General features: G+C 35.4%; 1 protein-coding gene across 2 annotated transcripts in view; it reads left to right on the top strand.

The window, feature by feature from the left end:
- noxa1 (NADPH oxidase activator 1) overlaps positions 1 to 23,853 on the top strand; it is a 41,465-nt gene that overhangs the window by 4,885 nt on the left and 12,727 nt on the right. For both annotated transcript variants that reach the window (XM_030142523.1, XM_030142522.1), the window contains exons 3-12: positions 865 to 947; positions 2,732 to 2,840; positions 5,968 to 6,102; positions 7,950 to 8,057; positions 10,185 to 10,244; positions 10,343 to 10,380; positions 10,475 to 10,613; positions 15,757 to 15,819; positions 16,212 to 16,299; positions 19,724 to 19,830. In XM_030142523.1, the coding sequence (XP_029998383.1) occupies positions 865 to 947; positions 2,732 to 2,840; positions 5,968 to 6,102; positions 7,950 to 8,057; positions 10,185 to 10,244; positions 10,343 to 10,380; positions 10,475 to 10,613; positions 15,757 to 15,819; positions 16,212 to 16,299; positions 19,724 to 19,830 (930 nt within the window). The remainder of the gene's footprint in view (positions 1 to 864; positions 948 to 2,731; positions 2,841 to 5,967; positions 6,103 to 7,949; positions 8,058 to 10,184; positions 10,245 to 10,342; positions 10,381 to 10,474; positions 10,614 to 15,756; positions 15,820 to 16,211; positions 16,300 to 19,723; positions 19,831 to 23,853) is intronic.

Here is a 23,853-nt window from a genome sequence, read left to right as displayed (position 1 = left end):
ACATGTTCTAACACATTTGTAGTCAATGAAATGTCAACACAACCGAACATATTTAACCATTTAATTTCCATAATTTTAGGGGAAGCCGGGCTTCCCTTGCAGTCTATGAGAAATTGCCACTGAGATCCATTCTGGGTCATTGGCAATCTATAAAGTCAATTTGGTGTGAGTTCAATCTACAGTTTTGCTGCTACAGCCATTTGAAATTTTGCCCGTTGTAAGTACATGGGTAAAAAAAGATTTTAAAAATTCGTAACAAATTTGAACTTTGACCTTTTGTTTCCCAAAAAAAAAGAGATCTATTCTGGGTCACTGGCAATCTACAAACCAAATTTGGTATGAATTCAACCAATAGTTTTGGTGCTAGAGCGTTAACAAGCAAACAAACAAACCAAACAAAAAACAATACCTGAATAATATTGTGTCTGTTAGTAAATGTTTTGTGCCTTTGTAGATCCACTGTGATCCACATATAATGCACCTGATAAATGATAAGTTGAGGTATAATATTGTTAAAATTGGACTTATTTTTCTTAAGAAATTACCATTCTTTCAGGATAGTTTGTAAATGTAGAAACTTTCATTGTTTAATTTTGCTTTTTTACACTCAAACACAGAGAAAAATGTGCAGTTCTTGTCATTTATAGATAATTGTTACTATTTTACTAGTGTGGTCCACTTGAGATCAAATTGGGCTGAGTATGGACCTTTAAATAAAATGAGTTTGACACCCATTATTTACAGTGATTTGAGACTATATGTACAAAAATAAATCAGAAACACTGATAAACCACCAAAAACCCTATTCTGTGCCTGTTTTTAGTGTGTGCTGAACCCAGACCTGTTCTTGTGTTTGACCTCCAGGCTTTAGACTTCACCCTGGCCAAAGATGAACGTCTGGCCGTCGGCTTCTTCCAGAGATCAGCGGTGATGATGCAGATGGACAGGTAGGGGGCAGCGCTGTGTCTCCAACTGTGCAGTACACTTTGTCCGTAGTCACAGCACATCCTACAGTGAAACCAGAATACAAAAAGACAATTTTCTTGTAAGGAGATATACAGGCGTTCTCACTGTTTTTAATAAGTGTGTGTCAAGATTCTGCTCTGCATGAAATCAACAGCCTGTACCGTTATAAGAACAGAGCAAGGCGTCTGTACAAGGTCATTCTTTGTGTATCAGCTACATTTCAGCTAATAAATACACACCAGGAAAAACACTACAGCAAGACCTTGAGCTGAGAGAGAGAAAAGACACAGAATATACAGAATATATTATATATGTATGTCTCACAAGCTGCCAGGGTCCTGTTCTAATTAGATTTACTAGTACTCTGTTGTCCATAAAGGTGGAATCATTCTGTTTTCAGACACATTCTTGTTTTTATACATTAGCAATAACCTTTGACCTTGTGTATAGATTATACACTCAGTTATGCTTTATCTATCAAGGATAAATCACATTGTCACAGCCATTTCATAAGAAGAGGTAAAGACATTTCATTCCAACTTTATGGGAAATAGTGCTAGTCCTAACTAAACTACATTACCCAGAATACACCACATCAGACATCTGCTAATATCAGTTTCTCACGGTTTTGGTAGGGATCGAAAAATGAAGTAAAAGCTATTTTTTCATGATTTCGAAATTGAAACATGATCTAAATATAGTTGTTTTCTTAAAAAGGAGGATTTGGTCCACATGAAAGAATAGTAAACTAGAAAAACACTTGGAGAGCGCAGACCTCCACCAAGGCAGATCAGTACACCCCCCCCGATCACGACCAAAATGTAATCATTTGTTCCTTGTGCCAGTATCAACATTTCCTGAAAATTTCATCTAAATCTGTCCATAACTTTTTGAGTTATCTTACTAACAGACAAACAAACAAACAGACAAACCCCGATGAAAACATAACCTCCACCGAGGGAGGTGGCGAAGGTAAATATGATATGTTAGAATAAAACAGAATAAGAGAAAAAACTTATAAAAGTTATACTTCTCTCAGGAAAAAAATGAACCTCAGAACCACAGTGCCCCCCAGGGACAATCACACAGAAATAATGACAATCACAAGTTAAAAAAGTAAAATTTCATGACAATGTTTACATTTACAAACTATCCTTTCATTAAAAAGCGAATAACCTGAACAAATATGAACAACCTGAAATGCCTTATGAGAAATTAGTGTAATTTTAACAATATTCTGTCTGTTATTAAATGTTTTGTGTATTTTTAGATCCATTGTGATCTGTAAGTTGGAATATACTTCTGTAAATGATAAACTGAGGAATAGCATTGTTAAAATCACTGTTGTTTTTCTAAAGACATTTCAGGTTGTTCATGTTATTCATATCTTCAAAGAAACTAAAATTAATACTAAAACTAAACTAAAATTAAGCATTTAGAAAAAAATGAAAACTAATAAAAACTAGCAAACCTGCTCTAAAAACGAATTAGAACTAACTGAATTAGAGATAAAAAAGTCAACACTAAATAAAACTAAACTATAATGAAAAATCCAAAACTATTATAACCTTGCCTCCTACATTACAGGACCTGCGATGTGACTATTGTGCACACGTACATTGCGATGATGATATATTGTGCAGCTCTAGTTGTATGTGGCTCCTGATCTGAATGAGTTTGACACCCCTGGATTAAAGGTTACATGCAGTGTGTATTCCTTGTGAACTTTACATGACATTTCTTTGTGTTTGTTGCCTCTCCTCAGGTTGGAGGAGGCTCTGTCTGATTGTATCTGGGCTCAGCAGCACATGAGAGGAAACATGGTCATTGACTACCGACAGCTGGGCCTGCGATTCAAGCTCTACAGCTGGCAGGTCGACACATACACACACACACACACACGTACACAAAAGCACAACACACTGGGCTTTCTTCTTCTTCCATGAATACATTCGGAGGTAGTCAGACTCTTCCCTTTGACACGTTACGGTTAAATAAAAAAGAAAATGCGATCCCACGAGCTCCGTCAGTGCCAAGGAATTAAAACGTCGAGAACTGTGCTGTGTCATCACCTGCAGTGTGTAGTTCAGATGTCGATACACCTGGGTGCTAACAAAGCCTTATTGATGGAAGCCGAGGAAGAGGTTACACAACACCACATATTTCCACAGCTCACATAAGACACTGTATCTTCCCACAGATATGCACCTGTGCTTGTAGCCAGTCAGCGAAACCGTCTGCTGTTATCGCCAATTCCTTAGAGTTATTCTGAGATATTGACAAAAAAAAAAATTCAGAATCAATACCAGTAGCAACTGCGGAATCCTACAACATGAATTGATGTTTTGATCGGATTCCACACAATGAAACTTAATGATAATAGCGAGGGTGGGTTGCATCATTTGAGCAGCTTCAGTATGAAACAATGGGAGCTAGATTACAAAATCAGAGTTCTCTTGTGATTGAAAACAAAAGGTATTTAGACACTATTTTACTTTGCAATAATTACTTGTTTTAACCTTAAAAATCTAGAACATGAGGTGAAAATGTTGCAAAATTTTTTCATCACAAGGTGAAATTTGTGCATATTAAGAATTTATTTTATTTATTTATTTATTCTTAATCTTTTTTAAAAAAAAAAGTCTTTGCATATTTTTTTCTGGTAGTTTCATTCTATCCTACTTACTGTTTATATATTCTACAGATTTTATTCTTTATCTTCTTATGCTACAAACTGAGACCTGAGTAACTACATTTCATTCTATCATGTACCATTGATCGAATTGCAATAAAAATGAGTCTGAGTCTGAAAAGAGAAAGGTGATGAACCTCTCTACAAAGCAAAAGTACAAAAACACATAAATTGTCTTACCATCGACATTTTTGCAGATTTCTGCTGTTTAATTCACATCGAAAATGAATCAAGGAGGGAAACAGCTGAAACAGACAAGTAATGTTGGTGACAAAATCAAATGCTAACGCAGATAAACAACTAAACTGATTTATATTTATCCAGTTTGTTTAGTTTTAAGCTTTCATCAGTGAGTGTTTCTCCACCTAAAGCACATTTAGTCCTCTCCTCTCTGCTATGTTTCCAGTTAACATGTATAAACTTGTATTTTCAACATCAACTCAAACAGGTCACAATCAGTTTCAGCTCAGCTAAAATCGATCATGTTTTCAGGTCCAGAACTAAAACTGAACAGATCAGTGCTCTTCTTTTATTTCTATTGTAGAAAATGAACCAATATGTCATGGCACATCTCTGCATTTTGCCAATAAAATGCAATATTTGGTTGTATTTTATCATTTAATCTAACCTTAAGCCTAACCTTAAAAACACGCCCACAATCCATTCTAGGTCCTGATCCTGTCGGAGGAAGGCAGATCTAGACCAGCAGCTGCAGCTAGAAATATTTATGTATAAATACTTATTTTCTTCTGTTTCACAAGTGTATATTTTTCTGTTTTCTGTCTGTCTTCGCTTTTGCTTCACTATTTTTATATTTACTGCTGTCAACTGAGAAATTTCTCCATGGTGGGATCAATAAAGTCTGTCTAACCTAACCTAACCTAACCTTACCTTACCTTATCTTATCTTATCTTATCTTAACTGTTTAATAACTACAGAATCCTATCAATGTTCTTTAAAATGTGAGATAAATAGGAGATTGTCAGCTTTTCACTGGACTAAAATGTTATGTTTCCATATTCAGTCACTCTGTATAGTGAAGATGGTGATCTGATGGAATGTATTTGTTAATTCTGAAACTTTTTTTCCTACAAGAAACATCTACAAATATTCTCTAATTAACAACAGTGAAGTGACTTGGGTCAAAGTTTACAGCTTATCCTCCAGAGACCCAGCAACGCATTTTTATCCTCTGTAGTGGACAATAGATTCACAGCTTTACTCAGAAAAAAAACAACAAAGGACGTTCCAAAAATAAATAAATAAATAATGTGTTTGAGAAAACTGTTGCATCATGCTGTTTCCAATCAAGGCAATTAATGTAAAAGCGCTGAGGTTATGGCAGTTTTTTTTTTTGTTTTTTTTAAGACCATGGATATCATGCATTAATAGTTATATTATGGTCCTGAGCCATTTTCATGAAATATTAAATATCTCATACAGTAACTTTATTGTTTCAGTATTTCAGTGCTATAAGACCAAGATGTGTTTTTATGTCAAATTAAGTTTGACTTTTGACCTTTGGCCACCAAAATCTGATCAGTTTCTTGAGTCCAACTGAATGTTTATGCAAAGTTTGACAAAATTTGGTCAAGTTGTTCATGGGATATTATTTAATTTGTTTAATTTCAACATAGAGACAAAACCTGAGCTTAACAAAACCAGAACTGAAATGATTTCATGATAAATTTCGGTGTTTTATATTTAGTTCTTTAAAAAAAACCCAATCCCAAACAATTTTACATTAAGGAGGATCAAACTTTAAAATTCCAGGAAAAATAGCCAACATCCCTAAAATTACACAAGATTAATGTTTAGGTTAAGTCTTCATTGTTAAAATGCCCAGAAAAAAAAAAAAAAAACAACACAAACAACTGCAGCTTACAATTCTCACAGGAAAGTCTAGAAGAAACTAAAAAAAAACCCCACAAATGCTACTGTAAATTTGATTATTTCTATAACTCAATAAGAAACGGAATAAATCAAAATATCTCTGAGAGTGTTTTTGTTTAAGGTGGGGGAAAAAAAATGAAATTGGCACAAGTCTGTGGCTATTTACAGCATCTAATGCACAGACGCATCACCCTGTAGAATACTGGAATATGAATGCTGCTTTTTAGCCTTTCTGTCTGTAAAGTGGCTGCTGATCTGTGCGTCCTCCAGTGTGTCAGAGCGACGGTGCACAGGGAGGGTTTGTTAGAATACACTTTTAAAGAAGACACATATCACTGCAGCCTGATTCTGGGACTCCCTTAAGCCCGTCGCATACATGAATACTGTACTGAAATGCATAAATGTGATGTGTCTAGGTGTTATATAACGCGGCAGCTGTGTACTGTCGGATGGGCCAGTGGGGGCAGGCCAGGGACGTCCTGCTGTCGGCGTCCAAGGAGCGAGGAGGGGGTCGGGGGGTGAACATAGACGCGGCGTTGGACAGTGTCATGGTGAGCGACACGACTTTTTGAACTCACTGGAAAGGACGTGAAAATGACTTTGGGGATATGTTCTCAAAGCAAGGTTATAATAGTTTTGGATTTTTCATTATAGTTTAGTTTTATTTAGTTTTGACTTTTTTTTTTTTTTCTCTAATTCAGTTAGTTTTAATTAGTTTTTAGAGCAGGTTTGCTAGTTTTTATTAGTTTTTGTTATTTTCTAAATGCTTAGTTTTAGTTTTTTTTATTATATCTTTTCTCTTCTTCACCGTCAAATTCATATAAATCCCATTTAGGACTCTGCTGCTTTCTCCCAACTTTAGTCTCCATGTTTCCAGGTAGAGTGGGGACAAGAAGACGCCTAAATGACAAGTGACAAGAAGTGACAAACCATTAAATATCATGTGGTGCCAGCGGCTAAAATTGCTTGAGGGAAATAAATCGATTTTATGTCAATCCGACATTGACAAAGACAAAAACAAAGGGAATTTTATCCATAATTTTTATCTGTTTTAGTTAGTTTTGTAAACACACAATACAGTTTCAGTTAGTTATCGTTTTTTTCTTTTAATTATAGTTTTTATTTATTTCAGTCAACGAAAACGTTTTTACAATCCCAGTTCTCGTCATTTCGTTACTTTTTGTTAACGATAATAACCTTGTCTCAAAGTCGATTTGTTCGTCTGTTTGTGTTCTTGCCAACAATGTTCCCACATGAAAAGAGACGAGGATTAAATCTGAAACCAAAAGGTGTTTGTTCTTTAAAGATACAATGACAAGTTGACGTTTTAACATCCTAGAAAACACTGGTTCTTGTGTTCGGAGTGTGTTGACGTGCAGTGATGATTGTAAAACCTGATTAGACGGGTTTAAGGAAGCATTGGTATGTGACACAAGAGCTGAAGATTGTGACACTGGTCTGGTTTCTTAAAACAAAACCACAATGATAGTGTAAACAATTAAGAAAGACAGATTGGTTACATGCCTGCTCTAACAGGTTGTGGTTATTCAGAGGTGTGGTCAAGAATGAGCCTGAAACTCAAAGTGAAAAGGTGCATTTTTCTGTCAAATAATTAATCTACGTGTGTAGGAAGGATGGTATTAAACATCATTTTAACTCACTTATTTTGATGCTACACTGACTAGAGAATGACATAAAAAGCCAGACATAAAAGCTGAAATTTAGTTTTTGCTTTAAAATTGAGGTTGAATTAATTCTGTGAATAATTAAAAGCAACAATTACTTGTAATTTTAACAAATATCAAATTGAATCGAAGAATTCTTTATTCATTAAGTTTGAAATTCAGTAGAAAAAAAATCTAAATGTGAAAGTTTATTTTACTTATTGTAATCTGATGCAATTTGCAGCTAATTTAGCATTTTTTTGTCAAATATTTTCAGTGTTTCATGTGACTGTTTTAGTTTGATTATTACAACATTTTTTTGTAGTTGTATCAGCTGAAAAATAAAGAAAATCTAAAATTCTTCTAATATGACTACATTGAAACTGAAGTTTCAGTAGAGATAGAAATAACCTTAACATTAGTAAACCAAAATATTTTTTTGAGAAATGTCATAAATTCTCTTTTTTTATAGCTTACACTTAATTAATACTATTAGATGTCACTTTTATTAGTTTGATTTTTTTTTTTTTAAAGAAAACTTCAACCTAATTTTATTTATTTGTTTGTTTTTTACATTTTTCACATTATGACAAAGTGGTGAAAAGTTCAGTAGTATAAGTCAAAACAGAGGGAATATCCTGAAAGTATTGATTTGTCTGTCTTTTTCATCATCATAGTTCATGTCAGACCTGATTCCAGACACTTTCGTCCTTTTGTTTTCTGACTCCAAACAGAGGGAGGAGGTCCTGGATCCTCTGCTCCTTCCTGAAGGGGTGGTGTTTCGTCCCAGGAAACAGGATGTGGAGCAGCTCAAGCAAAAGGACTTCCTGGGAAAAGCAAAGGTTGAATGATGTGTCACTGATGCGGTGCAGTGAAAATGTTAAATAAAAAACAATACACTGTAACTCAGATCAGACCAGTGTGCTGGATCAGTCATTACTTTATATCTTTATATATACACTTATAATCTATTATATAATACAATGAAGCAGATGTTGACTTTGTCATGACTTTGACAGGTCGTTATTTTAAATGAGAATCAGTTCTCGACTAAATTACCTGGTTAAATAAAAATAAAATAACATATTATAGAAAAAAGAAGGTTAATGTTCAGTTATCTGTGTACCGTCTCTTAATGTAGGTGTAGAGCAAAATGTTGTCCGGAGGTTAAAGTTTAATTTCATAACCAAATCCAGCTTTTAATCCTCAACAATCAAAAGAATGTACTGATCTAAACTGTTTAATACCTGTTGATCCACTAATCCTATCAATACCTGTAAATAATTGGTGTAAAATACAGTTTGACATCTTTTCATGGTCATCAGATATGACCCATTTGAACGTTCAGAGGCTCCGTAGTGAATGTGGAAACACCGTCATCTTCTACAACATTGACTGATATAACCTATGTAGTTTGATAAATGGTAGTGATTTAGGTGCTTGTTGTTATATTCAGTTAATGACGTATTAATGAATAGTGTAATGCTATACTTTTTCTTCCGTTTTTTTCCGTTTTGATATAATAACCTTTGAATTTACTCCGATCTTTTACGAACATGATAAAACAAAAGATAATACTTGTTTTTCACTGAAGAAGTTTGTGTATAAAATAATGAATAGGATAATAAATCACTTAGGTTAGTTGTAAAGTAAAATTCCTTTGGAAGTCATCACAGAAATAGTGCTAATAGATGCAAATGTCAGGCCTACATACCTGTGCATTTCTATTGAATTCGATTAATTTAGACCAGGGGTGTCAAACTCATTTTAGTTCAGGGGCCACATTCAGCTAAATTTGATCGGAAGTGAGCCGAACCAGTAAAATAACATAACATAACATATAAAACAATATAACATAATAATATATAAATAATGTCAACTCCAAACTTTTCTCTGTGTTTCAGAGTGAAAAAAGTGCATTTACATAATGAAAAGTTTAACATCTTCAAACTATCCTTTCAAAAGATGTGAATAACGTGAACAAACTGAAAAAATAAATGTAATTTTAACAATATTCTACCTCAGTTTATCATTTACACATGTTCATTATAACTTACAGATCACAGTGGATGTACAAGTACACAAAACATTTAATAAGACAGAATTTTGTCAAATTGGAAAAAAAAAAAAAAAAAAACCTTTTAAGACATTTCAGGTTGTTCATATTTGTTCAGGTTATTCACATTTTTTTGCGAAATTATACTAGTTAGTGTAAATACATGAAAATATTTACATTTTAAAAGAGAAACATTTGGAGTCGTCATTATTTATATGTTTTTATGATAGTATTTTACTGGTCCTGCCCACTGGAGATTGAATTGGTCTGAATGTGGAACCTGAACTAAAAGAACTGTTAATATCTCAGTGTAATTTTTGCATTTCACAAATTCATCCCAGGGGCCAGACTGGACCCTTTGGTGGGCCGGATTTGGCCCCTGGGCCGCATATTTGACACCTGTGATTTAGACAATCTTCCAGACTTACTTTTCTCTTATGTGTTTTTCTGGAGGGTTCTGCTCAAAACTTTCTTGACATTCAAGATGCATCACACATTCCTGTTATTTGGGATGATTTTGAGAATACTGATGCAAGTTGAAAATAAAAGAATTCACTTGTCTTATTTCATATTTTTTACTGAGGGGGACAAATCCTCATATTATAATTACTGAAGGGGACATATACCTTGCACCCCAACAGAAAAAAAAACAACCTGCACCTGTGCTTGTTCCTGTTCTGAGCTATACTGCAGTGTCTGGAGCAATGTCAAACTCTGGTGTAAATCCAGTTGCATCACATCATTATCCCACTCCCTCTGTTTTATGGATCTAGATCAATCTCCTTTCAACTTCCAATCTATAATCTGATTTAATTGCAAATAGCGTGTTTAAACAGGTCATTAAATTGTGCATTAAAGAGAATCCGAGGTGTGAGGTGGTTTGATTCATTAATTTCTTATGCTTTACCTTCAGGTGATTTCATCCATGATTCCCAATGATGACTTCGGAGGCTTTGAACCTCTGAGGCTGCAGGTAAACCCCACCACACTCCCTGTATGAATAATGAATGAATTAAAGATACAGCTGTCAGTCACTGCTCCTGCTGACGGTCACCCTGTTCGCTTCCATAGAAACCTGGTTACTATGAGCCCAAAGTGGATGGAGCTCAGTGAGTATTAACATCAATCACACAGAAATATATTAGCCCATGAGAAGGTGATGGACACTGTACTTAACAGATTCTGCTTTTAATTTCCTGTTAGGGATTCTCGATACATGCGTATGCGGGTACCTTACATGGCTCAGGGTCCAGGACAGTTGACGGTCCCTGGAGGGGCCATGGTGTTTTTATTCGGGGACGAGGACAGGGATGGCATGGCAACCGTCATATTTGATGGACAGGTGAGGAGGAGGAGTCCCTGCAGAGTTAATAATAGTCACAGATATAACTCTGTGTAAGATGACCACAATGATTTAAGATGTTTATGGCGTTTAAGAACCCAACCTAGTGTTTTTTGTAATGAATTAACAAATAACAGCAGGCCTAGATATATATATGATGTCTATTTTTTTTAATCTATTTATTACAACTATTAGGCTAATGAAAATATATCCGCTAAAAATTTGCTTAGAGGTCTTATGTCTTTGTGCATAAGAAACCAATATAAGTGAATCCCCAAAGGAACTTTGTGTTGGTAAATGCAAGTTATGCAAATTTACGGGATTTCAGTTCTGTTGCAACATGTTGATGGTCATTTGAACTGTTTTTTCAGCTCAAAAATGTCCAGTTTCATCACAATTAATGCTATATTTTCATGTCACAAATGGGAAACTTCTGTTTGAACTGAATTTACCTGAAAAACAAATATTCTATTTTTAGATTCCCCAGTTTTTCTTACAAGATTATATACTACATTTCACGTTTTATTTTTACAGGTTCAATATGGAGTATGGTGCTGATCCATCCTGCTTATGTTACGCCAATACATACATTAAGAATGTCACACCTCACTTTTTAAATCAACAGTTTTCCAATAATAAGCATTTTTATAAAGAAATAACAATTTTACATTGTTATTTCCTCTTTAGTATTATGATAAACTATACAATAAATAATTCTGATCCTAGTTTTTGCACAGGGATCATTTGTGGAAACGGTGACATGGCTGTAGAGCATCAGTATGATGGGATCCACAACAACCATGTCACATCCGTCCACTGACACATTTTAATAATAATAATAATAATAATAATAATAATAATAATAATAATAATGGATTGGATTTATATAGCACCTTTCTAGACACCCAAAGCGCTTTACACTATTGACCCATTATTCATTCGCTCTCACATTCTCCCTCTGGTGGCGGTAAACTACATCTGTAGCCACAGCTGCCCTGGGGCAGACTGACAGTTTGTGTTTTTGTGTCAGCTGTTATTGTCCACAATACTAACATTTATGAATAAGAGGAGAATTAGCAATAGTAAGTACATAAGTTTATTACTAATAAAGTACTGGTACTGACCAGATCATCATGGGTAATGTCACGTCCATCCATTAGCAAAAGTTTTCACATACACGTGCTATTCCAAATCCAATATTTCTGAAAATAGAGCTTCCACTGTCAAATAATATCAGTAGTCTGTGCACAAATGGATTAGCATTATTTCAACACAGTTCTATGCATTTCTCACAACTTTTTTTTTTTTTTTGACAATGGCCACTCATTTGACCCCTAAGTAAATTTTAGCCAATATATGATGTCTGGTTGTTTTTGTTTTTTTTTTTTTTAATCTATTTATTTACAACTATTAGGCTAATGAAAATATATAGAATTTGTAGATTTTTATTCCCAAATTCATGCTTTCACAAGTATGTGTTAATTGGAAGCAGTAGCAGGCTCCAGAGCAGACTATTATGACAGACCCTTATGCATGTCAACATTAACTGCAAACTAGTACAGTATTGTCCCATCTTGTACTAAAATCTAACAGAATTTTGGCACTGGAAAACATTAATATATATGTTATTCTGCCCTCACTTCCTCCCCACATGCCAGTCAAGTGTGGAAACTGACAATTATAAAGTAGCATCAGTAATACACAGAAACAGTTCTATGAAATCCTAATAAAATAAAATATGTTCTTAGACTATAAAATGTCAATTGTGGCTTTAAAGAGAGCTAAAAATCTACCATGCTACTTGCTAACGCTAGCGGGCTAATTTAGCGGCTAGCCAATGCTAACTCATTTATGCTAACACTCTTAAATTTTACAGATTTTACACGTTTAACACAAATAAACGTATTGTCAAAGGTACGCACAGGTGTACCTAACATACATTACATTTTGGAGACTGTGCTCAGTAACGGCAAACAGCTTCTGTGTTGTTTATAGAAGACAGCAGGAAAAAAAAACCTTCCTACTCAGCTTTTTTTTCTTTTTTTTTTCTCAAACTTTATTTACAAGTAGCATATACACATAGAACAGAACATGGCATGGCGAAAACATAGTGTTCGAGATAAGGCAGGAAGAAATTAAATATAAATACACATATAGGTAAGTAAATTAAATAAATAAAAGTAAAGGAATAAACAAGAAGAGAAAAAAATAATAATAATAAAATAAAAATAAATTTAAAAAATTACAACTTAAATTCGTCACATAAGGCTTTAGTCTTCCCAGCTTTAGGGTTAGTGCAAAATTTAAGTGTGTCTAGGTAGGATTCTAAGAAAGATTTAAAAACCACAAAACTGGGTTTCTGATTGACAAATTTGCTGGTATGTATATGAAATTTAACTAATAAGGAAATGAGATTAAGAATAAACAGTTTCTGAGCAGGCAGAGCAGTAATAAAGAAACCAAATAAAATATCTTCAATTTTGAAATTAAAAGAAATATCCAGCTTTCTATTAAAAAAAAAAACCAAGATTGATATTGCACCAAAAAATCTGACAGAATGCACATTCCCAAAACAAATGAGTTCATGTTTCATCCGAATTATGACAAAATGAACAAAGAGGGTAGACATTGATCTTATACTGAACTAAAGCTGAATTAACTGGAGAACACCTGTGGAACAGTTTTAAAGATACCTCTCTCACCTTATTCGAAATAAAAAACTTCCTTGGTAATAACCATACTTTTTCCCATTCCACATCAGAATATAAATTACTCCAGAAAAAGATAGAAGTTGGCTTACAAATTGTATCCCTTCCTACTCAGCTGGTACTTCCGGTTGTGACTTCGCTGACTTGAACCCACTGATGACACAACCGCCTGCATCATCTGTTCATATTCTGGCCTCAGTTTGTGAATTTGTGAAACAGAGGATGGAGGGGGAAGGTACCGCCTTTCTTGCCTCTGATTGGCTAGAAAGTCTCTACTGCGATTGGCTACTTCAATCTTTATTTATTTTATTTCTCTTTATTTATTATTATCTGTATTTTACTTGATCTGGGGCGTTTATGCATGTCCAAGGCAGGCTGTTTATAGTGTTTTTTTTAATTTTACAATCTAGCCAATAGGCGGGCCCCAGAATGTACAGTTGAAAGTGTGGGGCATGACGTAATTTTTAGCCAGTCAAATGAAGGCGTCCACATAGCAGAAAAAGGTATAAATAGGACCCATGTTCCACTGAGAGTCACTCCTCTGTAGGAGATGTGTTGACACTGCGTGGGCTATCGGTGATGGGAGCTACTGTTTGACAGACCCTGGTCAACATGGTACTGGGCCATGTCCCATACAGAGGACCTTTTCGGGACATGGATCTGTGTTCCATAGACCTCTATGGGGCATGGGTCCTATTTATACCTTTTTATGCTGTGCAGACGCCTTCATTTGATTGGCTGAAAAAATACATCATGCCCCACACTTTCAACTGAACACTCTGAGGCCCTGCTATTGGCAAGATTGGAAAATTCGGAAAAAAAAACAAAAAAAACCCACTATAGACAGCCTGCTTTGGACATATGTAAACACCCCAGATCATGTAGCCAAGCGTGGAAGAGCCTTTCTAGCCAATCAGAGGCAAGAAAAGGCAGTACCTTCCCCATACAATTCTTTTTTTTTAAATTGACAATATACACATACAAACAACTTGGCATCTGTATTAAAGAACATACAAAGGCACAGGTGCAAATAGGAGTACATAGATAGATGTCAACATTCATGAAGACTGCAAATTTTGAAAAAAAAAAAAAAAAAAATCTTAAATAAAATGAGCTGGGGGGGGGGCTAGGGCTTGTTCAGCTTTAATGCAGGTTTACTCTTCATATGACTGAGAGTTTTCATACAGAGCAGAAACTCATATGGAAACTGGAAAATGTGGGTTTCATCTTCAAATGTTTACACTTGTGTATGTAAAATTGACCCAGAATGATGATATTATTTAGTAAAAAGCTGTCTTTGACACTGTCTAGTACATGTTCATAAGTAATGTTCATTACAGAAAATTCTTCAGGAAGGCAAACGTTTGTGTGAAGCCAGTCGTAAATGTCCAGTCAGAATGCTTCCACATACATATGACGGAAAAATAAATGAACTGTGGTTTCAGCCCATTACAGAAAACACAGTTATTTGTTTCATTTGTATCATATCACTGTAGGGATAGATTCCATTCAGAATTTTAAAATGAATTTCTTTGGCTTGTGGGTTTAAAGGAAACTTTTAATATTGGGTTTGCAAAATTCGTATAGATTTATGTGTATAAAATTGAGAAACAGAGTTTCTATAGGACAGGATGGGATTCGAATTGTAGTTGAGGATTTTCCTAATTATTTTATTAGGGATTTTTAGTTCTTTAAAGCTGGATCCTCCAATCAGAAGCTGAGGTAAATAAGGTGTGACTGGATTTGGATCCATGAGGATTCCTCTGATTATGTAGAGAATGGAATTCAGAATGGCTTTGATAATGGAATCAAGCAAAATCATATTTCTGACAAAAATCCCTGTACGATAGAATATTTCCACTACTGTTAACTAAATGAATCACAGACCAAATATTTTTCTCCATCCATTCCATGTTAAACAACAATTTTCTCCTGATTGTGATATACCATACAATTCTACATTTCGCAAATTCGCCTTCCGCTTACCGTTTTAACAACACAGCTAAAGCTAACAAAACCATATGTAAATTTAAAATGATTGTGTCGACTGTTGATCGACTCTGGTGCGCTGAAAGATGCTAAATATTAACATGAAGTCTATCCGAGCTAAACTTACATGAAATAACTAAAAAAATAAAAGGGGGAAAAAATGCATGCTACTTCAAATGAATTAAACTGCTCATACAAGTGCTCATATAGCTGTGCATTTAGAAAAAAATTAACTCATATATACAAATTTTTGCAAGACATACAGTTTTAAAAGCTAACTTCTCAGTTCTGTTTTCCTTTATCAGACATGTTTTAATGTGATGTCTTTGTAGAATGTAAACCTTTTTATTTTCAGTCCTAATACACTGAGGCTTTGGTAGTGTTGACCCTGGAGTCTGTTTTGTCCCTGTCTAACATTTAGTCTTTTTTTTTTTTTTTTATTTCAGAGAGGACTTCTGCCAGTGTCCCTGCTCGAACCGGTTGACGTCAAGGCAACCAAAGGAAAAAAGGTGAATGTAATGTACTTTTTTTTCGAAGCTGTAATATGTTGTATGAAGCTTTTGGAAACAGGTACATTTTGTGAAGAGACACAGGGCTTTAGTCGACAGTTTTAATGGTAGAATTTCTCAAATAGCTCCAAACAAGTCAGTATTCTCTGCATCAACCTCGAGATCAGGTAGGAAAACGGTTGAGTCAGTGAAAATACATGAAAGTGGACAAACCATTCCAGCTGCAGTTAACCCCCCCCCGCAAAAAAAAAAACAAAAAAAAAAAACAAAACTAAGAACTCTATTCTTCACTGACAAACATGTTGCTTTCTGTTGTCCAAAAATGATAGGATATTTCAGTGTTTCTTCACAGATGAAAGAGTACAATTTTTGTTCTGGATCTTGTTTTTCAGGGAGTTCCAAATGGGATCCCATTACCACCAGAATTCAAGCCCCCAACTCGCCCAAAGGTGCTCCCCAGCCCTGCACCACCTCCTCGGGGTAAAACAATCACTTTTTCTCCTGCTCTGATTACACTGTTTTCTCTTTAAGGGTTTGGCTTCACCTACATCTGCCTTATTCTTATTCTTTGGTCATGTTGTAGAGCAAGACCAAAACCACATTATTATTATTATTACTATTATTACCTATATACTTGTTTTTTATTGTTGTTACTGTTATCACTTTATTATAACATTTATTCTGTGATTTTATATATATACAGGGTGGGGAAGCAAAATTTACAATGAACATTTAGTTGTTTTTTCTCAGCGGGCACTACGTCAATTGTTTTAAAACCAAACATATATTGATGTCATAATCATACCTAACACTATTATCCATACCTTTTCAGAAACTTTTGCCCATATGAGTAATCAGGAAAGCAAACGTCAAAGAGTGTGTGATTTGCTGAATGCACTCGTCACACCAAAGGAGATTTCAAAAATAGTTGGAGTGTCCATAAAGACTGTTTATAATGGAAAGAAGAGAATGACTATGAGCAAAACTATTACCAGAAAGTCTGGAAGATACTATTAAAGAAGAATGGGAGAAGTTGTCACCCGAATATTTGGGGAACACTTGCGCAAGTTTCAGGAAGCATGTGAAGGCAGTTATTGAGAAAGACGGAGGACACATAGAATAAAAACATTTTCTATTATGTCAATTTTCTTGTGGCAAATAAATTCTCATGACTTTCAATAAACTAATTGGTCATACACTGTCTTTCAATCCCTGCCTCAAAATATTGTAAATTTTGCTTCCCCACCCTGTATATGTTTTATGGATACTTTCATAGCATATATTATACCATTATAACATAATAAGCTACTTATTATATTAATATAATTATTACTACTTTGCCGCTTGTTTCTACTAGTACTTTTCAATGTGCAATTCCAATTTTTCCCCACTGTTTTAATCGTTAGTATATTGCTTTTTTCTTGTGGTATTTCTCGTGTGTGTATCTGGTGTTTGTGCTGCTTCAATTTTCTGAGGGCTCAGCCCAAAGGATCAGAAAACTTCTATTTAATCTAATCTAAAATCTGAGATTACTCACACAACAATGGCATTATGGAAATGAAGTTCTACCAGTGTTATAGATGAGATGAGATAAAATAAGAAAGGATAAGACTTTATTGATCCCACATATATCTGGTTAAGGCTGATAAAGTGCAGGGCAAAGACATGGTACATGCAACAAAGACAGTGCAAAAAAAACATACAAAAGTAATAATAAAACTTGAAAAATAAGCTCTTATATGCTCATTTCTACCCAAAAACAACAAACACAGACATGGCCTAAGACAATGATTTAAAGGTTGCAGTCAGAATAAAATCATGTACATTTTGATCAGAGAAGATGAACTTGATTCACTCCACAATTAACTGATTAAGGCAGACAAAGTGCAGGGAAAAGAAATTGTACATGCAACAAAGACACTGCAAAAAACAAAACAAATAACCCTAATAAAACTGTACAGATTATTAAATCAGAATCTGAATGCTTTATTAATCCCAGAGGGAAATAATGTGTTGCAGTTGCTCCATTCAAGTATAATAAAAAGTAACAGGAAAGAAATTATATGAAAAAAATAAATAAAAATTTGTTACATAAAGCTCTAAATATACAAACATATAAAGACACAATTAGAACAGTGATTTTGACAATGTGTACTAGGCAATAGAGTATCAATATGATAATTAAAAAAATATATACATGAATAAATGTGCAAAAATATCGTCGTGTTATTCCCACTACGCAATGTGACGTCGGAGTGATGTCTTTTCTAAGTCACTTTTGGACGTCCAATTTCAGTCCGTTGAAGGGGTTGTTTTGTAACGCCAGGCGACGTCTTTTTTTTCTGACATCTAATGAACGTCTAATGTTGATGTCCGAGGGATGACATCTTCTGAAATGGGATTTGATCATTTTCCAAAAACTCCATTTGATTCTCTCAGCAGCAGATTGAAGACTCATACCAAATGTGGAACACACAGTTCAAACGAGCTGCTGAGTCAAAGCTACAGCAAAATTAACTGGCATAGAAAACATGTCCTCCACTCTCTGGAAGCATGGAACTACAGTTACACACAAATAAATCACAATTCAATATCCCATTTCCATCTTTATTGAATGGCACACAAACAAAAGGACTTGATCTCACAAAGAGAAATAGGAGGGAGGAGGAGGAGGAGGAGGAGGAAGCTGTGATATCATGTCCTGTTGGCTTAAGATGAACATCCATAAATACAGGGTGGGGAAGCAAAATGTACAATATTTTGAGGCAGGGATTGAAAGACAGTGTATGACCAATTAGTTTATTGACAGTCATGAGAATTTATTTGCCACAAGAAAATGTACATAATAGAAAATGTTTTTATTCTATGTGTCCTCCTTCTTTCTCAATAACTGCCTTCACACGCTTCCTGAAACTTGTGCAAGGGTTCCTCAAATATTCGGGTGACAACTTCTCCCATTCTTCTTTAGTAGTATCTTTAAGAAAGTGGACATTGCTGTGTGATGTTCTATTGGTAGCATGTTCTAAAACGCCCCAAACAGCAGAATCCAGAGGGTTTAGATCTGGGCTAGAAGGCGGCCATAAACACGATTCCCAAAAATTGCTAAAGTTGGATTTGTTGCTGTAAGTGTTTTGGTGTTCTTGTGTAAGATTTTAACTTCAAATCCTATTTTACTGCATTTCTAACGGTCTTGTTGTCTACCTCAAGTTCAATTGCCATTTTTCTCATGGATTTGGTTGGATCCTTTAGGATTTTGGATTTGAGAGTTTTAATAAAAGCTTTGGTACGTTTTTTGTTGCTTCCTCCACTTCCAGACTTTCTTGTAATAGTTTTGCTCATAGTCATTCTCTTCTTTCCATTATAAACAGTCTTTATGGACACTCCAACTATTTTTGAAATCTCCTTTGATGTGACGAGTGCATTCAGCAAATCACACACTCTTTGACGTTTGCTTTCCTGATTACTCATATGGGCAAAAGTTTCTGAAAAGGTATGGATAATAGTGTTAGGTATGATTATGACATCAATATATGTGTGGTTTCAAAACAGTTGACGTAGTGCCTGCTGAGAAAAAACAACTAAATGTTCATTGTAAATTTTGCTTCCCCACCCTGTATGTTTACAGTTGGATGTGTTTTTTACAGTACCGTTCTGGAAACCACAGCTGCCAGTTTTTTTTTCCATAAAAACAACAGGATTTTTTTTTTTTACAGTGTGTCTTTTCTTGTTGTATTTGAAGGAAACAGAATGAGAAATAAATATGTATGTTTATCTCAACCCTGCAAAAACAACCGACTTGGATGCGGCCTACGACTTGTGCAGAGTTGTGTGTGTACAGTGTGTGTACAGTGTGTGTGTGTACAGTGTGTCCTGAGCCTGTACCTGTACTGTGTTCTCTCTGCAGTACCAGTCACCGCAGACACTCCACCACCTTCCTACACCACTGCCACCCACTCAGCGCCGCTGTCCTCAGAGCCTCCGACGTACACCGCCAACGCAGCCAGCGACCAGGTAACCCCACCCCCACCTCCACCTCCACCCCCCTCCCATCTCTGTTTCACCGAGCGAGCACATCAAAGCATCACATCCAGCTTATTACGACACACACCTACAGTGGAGTCTCCAACAAGTTGTTTTTGATCTAAAAATAGACAGATTGTGTGGACTGGTTATTGTAGAGTTGAACCTAATAGCAGATGGGGGTGGGTGGGGGTGGGGGGATATGGGGGGGGTGATGTGTCCCGATTAAGTCACACTGGTGCTCAGGGGAGGCAGAGGTAGTCAGCATTTGGATATAAATATTCTCTGAACTATTTGAGGGCTTTTGGTGCCTCAGCATGCTAAAAGTGACCTGGAAACATTTATTTTTATGTGAAATAAGTAATGAAATTCCTGCTCTACATTTACCGTGAAATAACAGTTTCTTTCCGTTCAAGTGATGCTCAGGGGAGATCTCAGCTCAAGCCTTCATGTCTTCCAGGAGTTAAACCATGGCAACCTGCTGCGAGGAGAACAAAAGCAACACTCGTTTAATCAGTGTGATTAATTAGCTGAATCATTACGAACAGGGAATAAGTGGCATTAACGCAGAAACACGCCACCACGAGAATTTATCTTCTGTTTCTCTTTGAGCCAGAGACAATAACCAGCTTAGGTGTTTCAATCACCAGATAAGTGTTGCAAAAAAAAAACCAACAAAAAAAAACAAACATGTAAGAATCTTCTAATAAGTTAAAAAAACAAACAAAAAAAAAAATTGTTGGTAGTTGTCGGTCAAAAGCTGCAGATGATGACTTTAATTCCTCTGTTGCTCTGAGCCCTGTCTTTAATTACAGTTTTAATTGGATTTTCATTTCTGTCAATATTCTGCACCACGTCTTCACAAGTCGTTAAGTAATCCTCGAACATCCTAAAGTGGTCTCCATGTGGCCTTCAGGGGCCTAAATAGAAATAGAAACCCCTACCCTGTGTCACCATGTAAGAAAAAAAAAAAGACATGAGACGAATGTACAGTTAAACAGTTTACAAGCCCACTTTAAAAATATTAGAAAAGGAGATGAAAGTGGATAATGAAGAGGCTCTTTTAGGAGACACAAGACGTTCAGGATGAAAAGCGTTTAGTCAGATGAACAATTAAAGATGAGGATTTAACAAGGGTTTACACCACAGGTGTCAAACATGCGGCCCAGGGGCCAAATCCAGCCCACCGAAGGGTCCAGTCCGGCCCTAAGGATGAATTTGAGAAATGCAAAAATTACACTGAAGATACTGACAATCTTTTCGTTTCAGGTTCCACATTCAGACCAATTCAATCTCAAGTGGGCGGGACTGTAAAATACGATCATAATAACTTATAAATAATGACAACTCCAAATTTTTCTCTTTGTAAATGTCAATATTTTCATGCATTTACACTAAAACGAAGTTTAATTTAGCAAAAAATGTGAATAACTTGAAATGTCTTAAGAGAAGTAAGTACAATTTTAACAAGATTCTGCCTGTTACTAAATGTTTTGTGTATTTGTAGATCCACTGTGATCTGTAAGCTGTAATGCACATGTGTAAACGTTAAACTGAGGCAGAATATTGTTAAAATTACCCTTTTTTTTTCCGGTTTGTTCATGTTATTCACATCTTTTGAAAGGATAGTTTGTAGATGTAAACCTTCTCATCATGTAAATTTACTTTTTTTTGCTCTAAAACATAGAGAAAAGTTTGGAGTTGACATTATTTATATATTATCTAAATTTAGCTGAATGTGGCCCTTGAACTATAATGAGTTTGACACCCCTGGTTTAGACCAAGGGGTAAGACTCATGTTAGTTCTCAAGTGGCTCAGACCAGTAAAATAATAAAATAATAACCTATAAATAATGACAAGTCCAAAGTGTTCTCTGTGTTTTGAGTTTGGAAAAAGTCAAATTACATTATGATAATGTTTACATGTGCAAACTGTCCTTTATCTATATATCTATTAAAAAAAAAAAAATCTTGAATTTCCCTCGGTATCTGTCTGTCTGTCTGTCTGTCTGTCTGTCTGTCTGTCTGTCTGTCTGTCTGTCTGTCTATCTATCTATCTATCTATCTATCTATCTATCTATCTATCACAATGTGAGTGACATGAAAAATGCGAAATTCATTCAGAAAAATAAGTGCAATTTTAACAATATTTTGCCACAGTTTATGTGCTACAACTTCTCTCACAGTGGATCTACAAGAGCACAAAACATTTAGTAATTTTCCGAAATTTGAGAAACATGATCACAATTAACAGAAAAATATAACGAAAAACAACAAATATAAACAAAATAAAGAACAACAAGAACAAAACTTGTACAAAAATGAACAAAAATTTGAGAAATAAAAAACAAAATGAACAGAAATAAACTAAAAAGACATACATGTTTCGTTTTTTTTTTGTATTTCATAAACTTGAGTGATTAACAAAAAACTCACTCAATAATTGTTCATTTTTAACCCTTTAAATGTCATGTTTGTTATGTAAACAAACCACAGTTCTTGATGCAAAAAAACAAAAACTTTTTTTTTCAATATACTACATAAAAATTAGGTTTTTTTTTATATGCAATATGCAAAATTATTTTTTGTGCTAGGTCAAATGTTCCAAAATATGTCAATGTGTATGTTTTACTCACTTCGTAGAAGGGTGCTACTGAAGTATTTGCCATTGTTTATAATGTGCTGATCTTAGTGGCTGGGTCAAAATATAAAAACCCCACAGAAATGAACAACTTTTCAATTCTAACCTAATACGAATTGTGAAAAATAATCTGACCTTTTATAACATGAAGGTTAAAGTGTGCATAATATGCTCACCCAGATACTGGGAGGTTAAAGCTGTGGTTGACCACCAGTAGGTTCAACAGTGAAAGGGCTGGTGATGTTAACTAGTAGGTTTAACCTGTTGAATTAACATGGTTTCTGGTATTTTTACCTGTTAGTGATGCATGGAGAGGTAAAACAAACAAAAAAAAAGTCATATGAAAAACAAAACAAAGATTTCCAGACGTATTATACACAAAACCGTATGTAAACCCACAGCCTTGAGTTGTAATAATATAAGCATTAGAACTGGAACATAGAAGTGGATTAAGTGTAGCAGCACAAACAGCTTCAGAATATTCTCCTTAAGTAGATGCAGGATGATAGCAACGCTTCATGAATACAAAAACCTGAACAAGAAACGAACGGAAAGAAACACTTGACAAATGCAGAGTAAAAATGAGGATCATAAGTCTTTTCCGTCTAGTTCACAATTAAACATTTTTTATTCTGTGTTAAATGGTATCTTAACTGGAGGTGGAGCAGCTGTGAAGGGCCCAGTTTTGTTTCTACATTATAAAAATTTAAAAAGTGTATTCATGCAGGATTATAAAAGAGGCTGTTTTATTCATGACAATATGTGTCCAAATGAGTCACGTTGGACACATATTGTCTCCATCTTCAGACCTGTCTCTAAAAGTCCTGATAAGTAGACCCGATCACAGCCAGGCTTTCAACGTGGTCACAATGTTACCATGGCTGTAATGGGACTAGTACAAAGGCTGAACCCAAATGCAAGACCAGAACACAGATGACCAATTGAGAGTGTTTATTAAACACAATCACAGTAGTAAAAACACAGCACAAAATAGTTAACACGTCTATGAAGGCGTGTGATTCTGGACTCTTCGTCCAGGCTGTGAGCGGGGAATATGGATGGTCAGCACGGCCGAGCCGGAGGATTCCCGTCAACACCCCGACTAGGGCAAAACAGAGGATAGTCAAAAAACAAGCCAGGTCAAACACAGGAGGGCAATTCAGGAGGCAACAGGACATGAGGGAAAGGCTACTCACAGTCAAGGTCCAGGCGAGGGTCGAAACACAAGGTAACACGTTGGAGGCTGAGGTAGTCAGGGAATAGGCAGAATAAGAAGTCGATGTACGAACCAGGTCAGAACCAGACGAGCAGGCAGACGAGGAACAGGCAGAATCAGTGGTCGGAAGGCAAAACGGGTCAAAACGGGCAGACAG

The sequence above is a fragment of the Sphaeramia orbicularis genome, chromosome 9, assembly GCF_902148855.1.
Source record: "Sphaeramia orbicularis chromosome 9, fSphaOr1.1, whole genome shotgun sequence".
In the NCBI taxonomy this organism is placed as follows: Eukaryota; Metazoa; Chordata; class Actinopteri; order Kurtiformes; family Apogonidae; genus Sphaeramia; species Sphaeramia orbicularis.
The sequence above is the reverse complement of the archived record's forward strand: the minus strand, read 5'-3'. Positions and strand labels throughout refer to the sequence as shown.